Source organism: Sardina pilchardus, chromosome 8, assembly GCF_963854185.1.
Source record: "Sardina pilchardus chromosome 8, fSarPil1.1, whole genome shotgun sequence".
NCBI classification, from domain to species: Eukaryota; Metazoa; Chordata; class Actinopteri; order Clupeiformes; family Clupeidae; genus Sardina; species Sardina pilchardus.
Genome location: NC_085001.1, coordinates 7,453,641 through 7,466,140, shown reverse-complemented (window position 1 = coordinate 7,466,140; position 12,500 = coordinate 7,453,641). Strand labels below are relative to the sequence as shown.

The 12,500-nt window shown below is 45.5% G+C and overlaps 1 protein-coding gene across 2 annotated transcripts in view; it reads left to right on the top strand.

Annotated features, from left to right (window-relative positions):
- The first annotated feature begins 1,516 nt into the window (after positions 1-1,516).
- LOC134088541 (GDNF family receptor alpha-2-like) overlaps positions 1,517-12,500 on the top strand; it is a 91,981-nt gene continuing 80,997 nt past the window's right edge. For both annotated transcript variants that reach the window (XM_062542538.1, XM_062542537.1), the window contains exons 1-2: positions 1,517-2,319; positions 5,449-5,766. In XM_062542538.1, coding sequence (XP_062398522.1) covers positions 2,283-2,319; positions 5,449-5,766 — 355 coding nt within the window. In that variant the 5' untranslated portion in view covers positions 1,517-2,282. The remainder of the gene's footprint in view (positions 2,320-5,448; positions 5,767-12,500) is intronic.

Here is a 12,500-nt window from a genome sequence, read left to right as displayed (position 1 = left end):
GCTGGCTCCATAGATTTATGTGGGGCCTGGCATTCAGACAGGCAGCCGCTTAGACGCCCCACTGCTGGGTGCACGCCGGCAGACCCCAGCGCATTCTGACATGAGAGCCACTCTAGGTATGACTGATGCTTCAGCGGGCGCCTGCCACTGTTCCTGCATGCTGTAATGTGTAACATTACCTACCTAATACAGTCTTTCTGCATATCCCCTATGCAACCGTATATGTGCCTTTGAGGATTGCTATGGGGTGGATGCCATCAAAGGCGTGTACATTCATGTTCACTATTTTGTGAAGGCACACATGGACAGAAAAAGAAAAACGTTTGTTCTTGGAAAATGCTTGCATCAGTTTCATCCTTGTTATTTTGAACTCAACCTGCTGAGCAGAACTAGAGAGAGCAGGGATACCCTCTGTTGTGCACTCCTACTGTAAGGCCACAAGCTGACTGAAATTACATGATCCGTTGAATATGCCTGCAAAACATAAACATGAACTTACATTTTATCTTACACAGATGGTAAATAACCACGTGACTGACACCACTGCTAGCCACTGAACTAGGCACGTAGCTTACAGGGCAACCCATTTACGTATACGTTCCAAGTTCAGTAAACTCAATCTATGTCCCTGAGAGAATCAAACCTCCGTTTTCTTTCCTAATAAACGGACATTATACTGCATTCTGTGTACCTTAGGAAAAATGTCCTGCTGTTTCTCTTGTCCAGATTGCTCCCTCCCGAACAAGACCACAATCTAGTGTACTCAGCCCCGCGACTCGACTTGTCACGGCGCACAGTATGACTAATCTCGCCGCTGACACTAAAAAGTCAGAGGACCCGCTCAAGCCTGGTGAGTTGTGGCCATCGCCGCGGGCTACCCTTCGTCAATCCGCCGATGACAAATTGCTGAGGGACGTGTGTCTTCTATCGGCGTATGGAGGCGCATATAAAGCACATCAATATTGCCGTACTTTCTGCTGTGGTCCAGTGCAGACGTGGCGAGGGTGGCAAGTGTCTCGCTGCATCTCAATCACGGATGTTAAACATAATATAACACCCACGAATAATTGGCCTGTCATTTAAAAGCAGAGCGACCTAAATTTGTGAGGAAGCTTTTGAATGTGCTTTTAAAAAGGACAACGCATGGTAACAACGCATGTTTAATATGCATGACCACAACGGTGCTAAACCTATAGCGAAGCACTCTCTTTTAATGCACATATTGTCTATATCAATTAGTTTAGTTTGCAATAGAAATATAAAGGCAATGATGGAAGTTTCGCGTAGTTTTAAATGTTCTCCACGCTTCTCATGAATCGACTAGGCTACATTCCGTCAACTTTGCCTTAAAACCATCCTGTATTCTTTCGGGATCTATGATATGCATTTGTAAACTATACAACATAGATCTGTTTGCACAGTGCCGTCTCTTACGCACACCCTCCTCTCGCATGTGGTGTAGTGCCTAGATGGCTTAAAAGTATACTCCCTCTCAAGCGCAACCCATCAACAGCGATCTGCGCTCCATAAACAGACTCGCTTTTTAATCAGTTTGACGGTCACCAGTTAGAGGATTTGCCGAGTCCCCCCTCTTTCCTTGGGAGAATTAGTCGGGTAACTCAGTTCTTATTTGTTTGTTAACCCTTTTCAATTAACTCATCTGGTGCCCAATCAAATGGTATGGGGTTGGAATGCCCTCTTGCAGCGATTCTACCTCTCACAGACGCACCCCATACAGGAAACTGTTCCGCTAAATCGTGCACGCCCTCAGTGATCACTGGCTAAAACGCACCACTCTCCTACCCGTGCAAAGTTGACCGTCGTTGGAATATCTGCGGGGGAATTTAACGGAAGTCGTTGGATGTGGTGGAATATCACCTTGGACCGCGACGCAGCCCCGGATCACTGAGCGGCACATGTGAACGCTGCGTCTTTGCTTGCGTTCCGTTGATACGGCAACCCGCATTTGGAAAGATGAGTCTGTCAGCACGGCACCCAGAATAACGTTACAGCAACGTTTCAACTTTGGGGTTGAATTCCTGTATCTCATTTTGGAATTTAGAAAGTTTTGATTGCCTTTTAAGACAGTGGATGATTTATGTTTGGCGTTTGGCGAGGTTTGGAGTTATGCTTGGATATTTTACAATTCAATGCGTCGAGACCACCTTGGAGTGCTAACGAGCAACAAGGGAAAGAAAGAAATTTGTTTGGAGGGACGAAATTGCATCGGGGCACCATTATTTTCAGCTCCTTAACTCGGATACCTTGTTAGATTCACCAGGATGTATTTCTATATGTACGGTTTACTGCTGTTGTTTGGTGAGTAAAGTTTCCCATTCCCCTCTCCTTTTCACCCGAGACATAGAATTACATGTAATGTAGTTTCCAAATGGAAACTACAACGAGGTTATATTTTAAATTATGTATGGATGTATTAAATTCCCTATTTTAAAGATTGCATGCAATACACATGTTTGCTACTGACGTAGACGTGTACAAAGCTTTCTGTTTTGTTTGGTCTGATGGTTCATTTAAACAGTTTCTAAGTGATTGCCATGTTGATATAGTTCTGTGTAGGAAAACGAGTTGATTGACTGTACATGCCAGTGCTCAAAGTCACATTATATGTGTGGACATCAAATTATGCAAGAGAATGGATTGAGCGCAGTGCCCCTAGCAATTCCGTATATTCACTGATACACGTAGAATGCACTAGAGATGCCCAACAATGTTCACCTGCATTTCCTCTACAAAACTACAATTCTCTTGCCTTTTGAAGAGTCTCTGAATGTGACTTGAAGGTTGATTTTGTTGTTTTTGTATTCATTGGTGTCTTTGGATACGATTCCTCCAAACACAGTGTCATTGGTTAAAGTTAATGATCTGGAATGATGTCAGGGCAGTCAGGTAGTTGTTCCCAGGAACTGAGCGAAGGTGAAAACCTTCAAGGTCACAGGCACTGCGCACCGTCAGAGGTAAGACTTCGTCTCGAAAGTCTCAAGACAGCGGCGTAGACCTTACTGCATTATCTCGGTCAATGGCATAGCCCCTCAAAATAAACATACATTTCAGAGTCTCTCTCTCTCTCTCTCTCTCTCTCTCTCTCTCTCTCTCTCTCTCTCTCTCTCTCTCTCTCTCTCTCTCAGACTGGTTTACATACAACACAACAGTCTGTATTAATTCACCAGTTTAGAGTTCGACTCAGTCTTTTGCTATTTCGTCTTTATTTTGTAGATTGTACCCACACACAGTGAGGTAATAACGCCACGAAAGAAAGTGTATGACTATGAACAATATAACATGCACATTTGGATGGTGTGGCTAGCAGTTTTGTTTTTCAATTCAGAGTTGGTGTAAGGGTCAGGAGTTTGGTCTCGCACGGGTTCATCCTGTTTATTCGAGCCCGCTTTAGCCACGAGTCCACTCGTACCTGTAGGTGTCAGTGGTGACCAGCCCCACACGTCTAGTCTTGTTCAGCCTAGCATTCAGACCACAATCCTACAGTGCTACTGACGAGCTACTTTGGTTCTTCCTAAAGCATTTAAAATGCTTGTTTGGAGTTTTCAGAATTAATCATCTTGTATTGGGCTGGTTGTCATTCAATCAATCTTAATTAAAACCTTCATGATTTGGGTTTCAAAGATATATGCTTCAGTTGCAACAGCTTCAAGTAAATCATTTTCTGACAAAATCCACAGCCATTTCTGTCATTCAACTCCACATTTGAAGAGGCCATTATGACATTGCATCATCTGCCACATACATCAGTAATTAATCCTGCCATATACTGTAGTCCTCCACTGAAATGAGATGGAGCCTTGGAAATGCATATCTTTCCTACAGTGTCAGACTGCAGTGAACCAGTGTCTAACATAGTCGTATATTTGTTCTCATCAGTATCAGTCTGGGCCATGACTGGGGGGAAAGGCATGACACAAAAGTTTTGTATTTGGGGTGAAAGTGTGTCACTTTCTGAGACAGAATACGACTACAATGGCTCAGTTCATTCATGCTGCTTCCTATACCACAGTTTGACACATCTGACATTTGGCTCGTGGGCTGCTGATCTCTGCCACTCCGAGACTGTGAGCTATGCACTGGGCCATCATTAAAAAGCCAGGCTTACTCATGCAAGCAATTCTCAGCCAACAGATTACACAAATGAGCTGTTCTTCTCTGCCGGAGAGAGAGAAAAAAAAAACTGGCAAATAACAGTGAGATAGCTGTGCATTTCTTGTCACTGATGAGACAGACACACCCTTTCGACTTCCTGGATTTGGTTTAAGCGACAAATGAGAGAATGGCTGTTTTTAGCTCAAGGAGAGCTCAGTGTTGTTGGTGTGCTTGTTTGTCTGTGCGTCTGACCATCTATTGAATTGTACCTGTTATATTGAACAGTGTTGTCCATGTCTGCACGTGATCACACATACAGTGGACCATGTCCTTCCACATAAGGTTTATTTCGTAAGACGCCAGTGCCAGTCTATTCTTCTCAGGCTTGTTTGATGCTGTGATTTACTCCATCTTAAATTTGTATACATTTCCAGCATTCCACAGGATAGATAGTATAGGATATATATATGTAAAGAAATCGAGATCTAATCTGCTGTTTTTGGAGTGTTGCTGTGGGATGGCTTACCCATCGTGATGTAATATCGTGGTTTGTCTTGTTTTTGCATGTTTAGTTATGCCCGTTCTATGGCTGAACTATTTTTCTTGCTGATGGCATGCTGAACACTAACAGTAACAGTTGATGCAACACATTTCAATGTTCTTCTCTTCCTCCATCCTCTTCTCTTTCTTCCCCCTCTCTTATCTGGCCTGCCCACCCTCTCCACCCCCCACCACTTCACATTCCTACCATTACCTCAACTGTCATGTCCTCTGTCTTCCTCCACCCATCATGTCTTTCTTTACCTCCTCCCCACCACCCTCCTCTTCCCTCGCTCCTCCACCTCTACTTCACGGTGCCTTCCTTCCCATTTCCTCTTCTCCCCTGTTCTCTCCATCCCCTCTCTTCTCACCTGTTCTCTCCATCCCCTCTCTGCTCATCTTCTCTCATATCTCATCCCCTCTGCTCCTCTCTCGCCTCCATTTTTCACTCTTTCATCCTTTCCTTTGTACTCATCCACTCTCTTTTCACTGTCTACAACGTACCTCTCTACTCCTCTTATGCCTGTTCCATTCCCTCGCTTTTTTTCTTTGTTACCCTGTCTGGCACATACCATATTCCATCCTCTCTCACTGTTTCACTCCTTCTCTCATCCTCTTCTGCTCATATTGGGCTCTTCTCTCCCTCTTTTTAATCTTCATCTCTCCTTTCTTCTCTTGTCTTCATTCCTCTCCCCTGCTGACCTCTCCCCCTCTCCCTCTCCCTCTCTCCTCTCCTCCTCCGCTTCACCTTCCTCCTCCTCCTCCTCCTCCTCCTCCTCCTCCTGCTCCTCTCAGATGAAGTAGTGTTCTCCTGCGCCAGCTCCTCTGGGCTGCTGGTGCCCGTGGCGGTGGATGGCGAGGCTGGCGTGGACTGCCTCAAGGCCAGCGACATGTGCAACGGCAGCCCGCAGTGCAGCTCCAGCTACCGCGTCATGCGCCAGTGCCTGGTGGGCCGCGACCGCACCAGCATGCTGGCCAACAAGCAGGAGTGCCAGTCGGCCCTGGAGGTGCTGCACGACAGCGCCCTCTACAGCTGCCGCTGCAAGCGCGGCATGAAGAAGGAGCTGCAGTGCCTGCAGAACTACTGGAGCATCCACATGGGCCAGAGCGAAGGTGAGCTCAACGTCCCGCGCAGGACAGGTAGGGGACGGAGGACGGGGGACGGGGGACGTCCGTCCTTTTGCCCGGCGGGGCTTTTGCGGTGCCGTGCGGGTGTGGCGGGATCGGGCAGGGGTCGCGTGGGCGTCCGACGGTTGGGTGACCCCGGGGTTCGATTCCCCCAAACCTGCTGTTGTGAGTTAGTGTTGCTCAGCTTGCTTTGGATGAAATGGTCTGCTAGACACCAGTTACCCTTTTCCTCTGGTTGCCCATGTCTCGTCTCGTCTCTGGTCTGCTCTCTCTGTTCATGCTGTGGCGAGGCACATCGCCGTCTCTGATGTTGGACTCGACCTCCGCTGCTAATTTAGCCACAGCCTGGTGGTCTGCTTCAAAATGGCCGTGTTTGACCTTTCTGTGTTCCGCCTTGAAGGAGCTGAAAGCCGCCCTTGGCCTTTACCTGCTCTCTTATGACTGCTGCTGAAGCCTGCTCATCTCCCCTGTCTGTGTGTCACACACACACACACACACACACACACACACACACACACACACACACACACACACACACACACAAACATACACAGATACAGAAACATACACACACACAGACACAGACACACACACACAGACACACACACACACACACACACACACACACACACACACAGAGAGTAATTGGCAGACAGGCTTCCCCGTCTCTGTTGATGCTCTCTGGCTGGTTTAGATGGCCCAGACAGACTACTGTATGTCCAAATGCCTTGCATGAGGTGGACCCAAGGACCTTTTGCTCATGGTGGTGCAGGGAGAGAGCACAGAGGAAAAGCGCCGTGAGAACGGGACAGCAACAGGCAAGCCGATCTCGTTCAGTCCAGTAGATATGTAGGGCAATAGATCGATTGGACGGCCTATTGATTTTGGAGTTGTTGTTCTGTTGACCATAGTTAGACCGAGTATATCATGGATACAGTGGCAGCCGGGTGAGAGGAAAGAGATTCCCAGATACATAAAGACTACGGATGTGTTCATAAACCTGTGCCCGGGAGATGAATAGTTTCATAAGGGCTTTGATACCTGCAAGATTAGCGCATGAATCTGATTTGAGAGTGCCCTTAATTTGTGCCGTGAACAAATGGAGCATGCATCTCTAACCTCAAACCACACAATGTTAATGGATGAATTTTGTTTATTATTTATTATTAATTTTGCTAATGACTCCTCTTGTTAAAATAACATCTGATGTTTGCATCAGTAATGCAAGAAAAGGAGGAACTAGATAAGTGGCTGGTGTACAGTAAATCAATGCGTTACACTTGAATGCTGTGGTTTGTAATGCACAAATCCAAATAAGTGTCGGCTTTGGAGAGCATATTGAGCGGAAAGTATCACCTTTCTTGGCTTACAGGCAGATGGTTTGACATGCGTTCAGAAAAATCGACATAACATGTTTGTTGGCCTGTGTGCTCTGTGCTGTATTTGTGCGATACCTGCATCTTGAATTATCGCTCTCTCTGCAGTAGTGGCATGGACAGAGGATGCAGTCTCATGTCCTAGTTTAGTGTTGGGTGGAATGAAGGCGTTAATATTGCGCTCTTTCTTGCTGAGTTACTTGTTCTTCTGTGTCTTCAGGCTATTTTTAAAGCCCTCTGCACAGACCAGTCAGAACAGAAGTGTTTGTTCTAAAAAAGATTTAATGAGAGCATCAAAAAAAAAAGCCGACATTTGCACCTCGTAAGTCCTTTTAGGGGGATGAGATTTGCTCAGTTTTTAGATGTATTATCTCGCTGCTAATCCATCCCTCTTGGGCATCCGCTGGTGTAAGCAGTCCTCGGACGCGGTTCAGATCTGGGCCGCGTCCAGGCCACGCGTGGACCGGATCCTCTGTGATGTCTAGTCGCTCGTTGGGTGTCAGGGAAGCGTTGCTTAACCTAGATAAGGTGCTGGCCTTTGTGCTGTTGTGAACAGAGCGACTCTGAGCACAACACGCCGCAACTCTCGTCTCGTCTCTCGGCCTCCACTTGCAGAATAGCGGTGGGTCTGAAGCCTTGACACAAAGTAATTGCCTCTCTCGATTTCTACTACAATGGGCCGACAAAACACAACGCCTCGACCTGATTTAGGAACAATATTAGTTTTCAGTCAAACAGCCACAAAACACCTCCTCAAGGCCGCAGGGCTCTGAAAGCCTGCGATTCTGCCCAGCACGGACTAGACACTCCCACTCACAGGAAATGGCGTAATGCATAAACAGTCATGTAATTGCTCTCATTTTTATTGTCTTGGTGTTGTTGTCTGGGCTGTGTGCTTTTGTGGGGCCAATTGCAAACCTGGTGATGCATGATAGTCGGGACGTACAGTTCCCTGGCACTGTTACAGAATTTGAGCGTGAAATGCGGTGTTAAAGATTTGGAAGTGGATAATCGTATATAAAGGCTTCGAAAATTACTGATAACTTCAGGCACAAAAATTGTCCCAGCTTTAAGCCCTGTGATAATGTCTTCTCAATGCTTTGCTTCCTGATGTGACATGTAAGCAAATCTTCAGATATGAATCAGCTGGCTAATGAAAGAATGCTGATCTGTGATCCTAATGCTTTCATAAATGACTAGAGACACTTCATGGATATATTTCCCTATTTTTCTCTCTTTTGTTGCAACATTTAATGACTTAATTTCATTTACTTATATATGTAGAAAGGCAACACACATTCATTAATATTTTTGTAAATGTCAGGAAGCAGGTCAATTTTCAACTGTAATACCTTTTACCAAAACATTCTAGAAAGACTTGTTAGATTAGACATCCTCCTCAAATGCAAACACTTTGTGGGTGATCTGCCTCAGATACACAGGCCACTTCTGAAACCTTTTACAGCTGCCTTGGCCTAAACAACAACAATAGGGAACTGTAGAACATGTTGGCCCTCCCAGCTAAGATTCCCAACAGATGTGTGAGTTTACTCTAACGTTCAATATGTGGAACAGATTTACGAGGATGTTTTGGTTGGATGCCGGAGGTGCAGTTCAAGATGTCATATTGGAGCGCAAAACGGCTCTTTGGTTTGTTGAAGAAGTTTGGGTTGTTTAGAGATGTTAGTTGAAGATTGAGCTAAGCGTTGCACAGAGAATGGAAAGCACATGCTGGGACTCAAGAGCGTTGAAACTTAAGCCACAGAAAGACATTATACTGTATGCTTAAACATACTGTACATGTTGTCTATCTAGAGAGGCGCTAGTTAAGTGCAGGACATTGAGTTCCCTCACTTGTTATAGTCATTGCGAGTGTCTCTATGAAGTATGTACTGTACCCTTGAAGTTGATTCATATGGCAGAGTATTCATAGTGTGGTTCTTTTCAGTGAAGGCCACTGATTTAGAAGCCTGGGGCTGAAGTGATGTTGGTCTCCATGGCTACATCATCACCTCTAATAGGACCATCTGGAAAGAAAGAGCCTTTGGAGAACATGCGGTCATGATCATATTCCCCCCAGACCCCGAGCTCATCTCATGACCTCCTGACGTTAGTCCTCTATGAAGACAGCCTCCGCAAACGCACACACACACACACACACACACACACATACACACACACACACACACACACACACACACACACACACACACACACACACACACACACACACACACACACACGCACACACACACACACACACACCGATCATAGTCATTCAGTGGCTGAGAAAGAGTGTTTCAAAACTCTGACTGATGATGGATGAGGGAGTGTATATCAAAGGACTCTCCCCCCAGATTCTCTTTCATGTCAAACTGTCAAACTGCTAGGACCCCTGACATCCCTTCTAGATACCCATTGTCATTCTTCTTTTTTCTCTGTCGTAACTGTTGAACTCGCAGCATGTTGAAGTAGAAACAGCATCATCGAACAAATACACACACACAATACAATTTCAAACTGTGCAGCTTGTGTTTCTGGACTTTGGAATTGATTGAAATTGATTGAGATTCGGAACCCGTTCTTATGGACAAGAGGCAATCAATCTGAGCTCATCAGCAGTGGGAGAGTGTGTGTGTGTGTGTGTGTGTGTGTGCGTGTGTGTGTGTGTGGTTTGTACTGGCTTGGCCTACTGGGCTCTCCAGCCAGACTCAGGAGGGAGGAGGGCGGCAGCAGCAGGACGCAGTGCTCTGAGTACCTAAAGTAATCAGTCTCAAGCATGTTGTGTTTTTAAAAGAGTAGGGAGGAGGAAACAGAGAAACAGGGAAGAGAGAAGAGAGAGAGCGAGAGCGAGAGAGAGAGAGAGAGAGAGAGAGAGAGAGGGAGAGAGAGAGAGAGAGAGAGAGAGAGAGAGAGAAAGAGGGATTTGAGAGAGAGAGAGAGAGAGAGAGAGAGAGAGAGAGACTTCTTTTTGGCAACCAAAAGAAGAAAGAATATGTGGTCACTGTTCGACAGGTGAGGTAGAGACAGAGTTGCACTTCCTCCTACAGTGTACATCCTTGTCCCAAACTAGGAATTTTTACTTTAATAAACTACATTTAGAAATTCCTCATTTTGATGATCTAAGTGAGGAAAACAAATTTAAAATACTATTGGGTGAAGGAAACAAAGCAAACCTTGCAGCCCAATATGTATTGACATGCCACAACCTGAGGGACATTGAATGACCTACTGTATCAAGACACAGACACACACACAGACACACAGACACACACACAGACACACAGACACAGACAAACACACACACACACACACACACACACACACACACACACACACACACACACAAAATCAACCCCCCCCCCCCAAACACACATACAAATATTTTATCTATTTTAAGAACTGTGTTGCTATTGTACTACTGTACACATTTTGTACTACTATTGTACTACTATAGTAGTATTGTACTACTATTGTACTTCTGTTCTGATTGCTTTGGCAATATAAGTATACCCCTTGTCATGCCAATAAAGCACATTGAATCTGAATCTGAATCTGAGAGAGAGAGAGGGGGAGAACATTTTTTGGAAGAAGATTTTAAGAAGAGAGAGCGAGAGCAGCAAGAGATCCAGGAAGACTTGATGAGGTAAGAGTGGTCAGAGGATGAGAGAATAAGTGATGAAGAAAAATGAAGTGGAGGAAGCAACACAATCGGGAGAGACTGAGAAAAGAGACAAGGACTCTTAAAAAAAATAAGATTTTTTTGCTATTTTCTTATTTCCTGAAAAGAAATTCTGTTCGGTTCTATTCAGCACCTTCAGCAGTGGGCAGGTGACCCTGGTTAACACTGCCCTCAGCCCTCGTCGGACGAAGAGAAAAAAAGAAACAAACCAAAAAAAAAAAATCAGAGGGCATTGAACTCCACTCTCGGGTTGTCACGGCAACACTTCCTCCTCGCACCTGTCAAGGTGAAGAGGTGTAGAGGATTGCAGCAGGCGCGGTTAGTTTGGGTTCATGCTTGTCAAGGCCTCCGGAACAATCTTTTTGTGTTAGCACGGAGAGCATGAGGCAGTGATTCATGAAGCGCAGACCGCATGGCTGACCCTGGGTCAGCTCCGGGCCCAGACCCCTGTGTGGAAATCAGAGCAGAAGCTGATCCAGTCAGCGTCTATTTGAGGTAATTTCAAGGGTGTCGAGTGGACTGGGTGGAAAATAAAGGATTCGATATTACCACTTACCACATTACCATTTCGATATTACTTAAATCTATAATCCTTAAAACTTGTATCCACAAAGCACATACAGTATAAGCCACCATCGTGAATGTTTATTAAGTATTCGTAATGTGTTCATAAGCACAGAAACTGATATGCAGTCAAGGGCCGTTCGCATCAAGAACGTTAACGGCATGATGTCGTTGGGGATCCCTTTCAGAACAATTTTGAGAGCAATAAAAAGCTGACAGCCAATCAGAATCCATCAAATTATAGCCATCACATTCATCAACACGAGCAGAGATTTCCCTTATTGTTGATCAGTGTGTAGGCTTTTATCGTCATAGATATAGTTTATAGTTATCGTTCCTGGTATAAACGACCCTTAAGTCTGTAGATATATACTGTAAAGAGTTGCATGTAAAGTAGTGTGATGTTCAAGTGAAGTGTAACCGATTCCAACCTAAAAGCAGGACACACATCCAATGTGCTTTAGAGAGCAGCAGGATTTAACCTGAGTTCCCCCCAGTCAACACACCATCCAGCAACTGCAAACAGCCATTACAAAATGAAATAAGACAGGAAAAAAAAAAAATCAAACCCTCCTGGACCCCTGCAGAGGAGCCGAGCATGGAGCAAGAATAAAGCAAAGCGCTGCTGGTTCTAGAAGGATCCGCAGGAGCTGTGGGCTTCCTCTGAATGCCTCTGGACGTCCTGCATGGGGTGGACTAATGGCTCCCACACAGGGCTGCTGTAGGTGGGGCGCTCACAGCAGCCATTACCAGTGAGAGCCATGGCAGTTGTCTCAGGCTATTACCTCAGTCCAGTCGCCCAGCCCTTATGAGGACGCCCTTGCCATGGGCTAGTGACATCAGGATTGGTCCTGCATTTGTGTCCTCCCTCCCTCCCTCTCTCTCTCGCTCTCTCTCTCTCTTTCTCTCTTTCTCTCTCTCTTTCTCTCTCTCTCACTCTCTCTCTTCCTCTCTCTTTTTTCTCTCTCTCCCTCCCTCTCCCTCTCTCTCTCTCTCTCTTTCGCTCTATGACTATGCCTCAATTCAGTTACATACAGCCTTTTCAAAAATTCTCATTTGTATTGCCAAAACATTTCTAATAACTCAGGTATTACTAA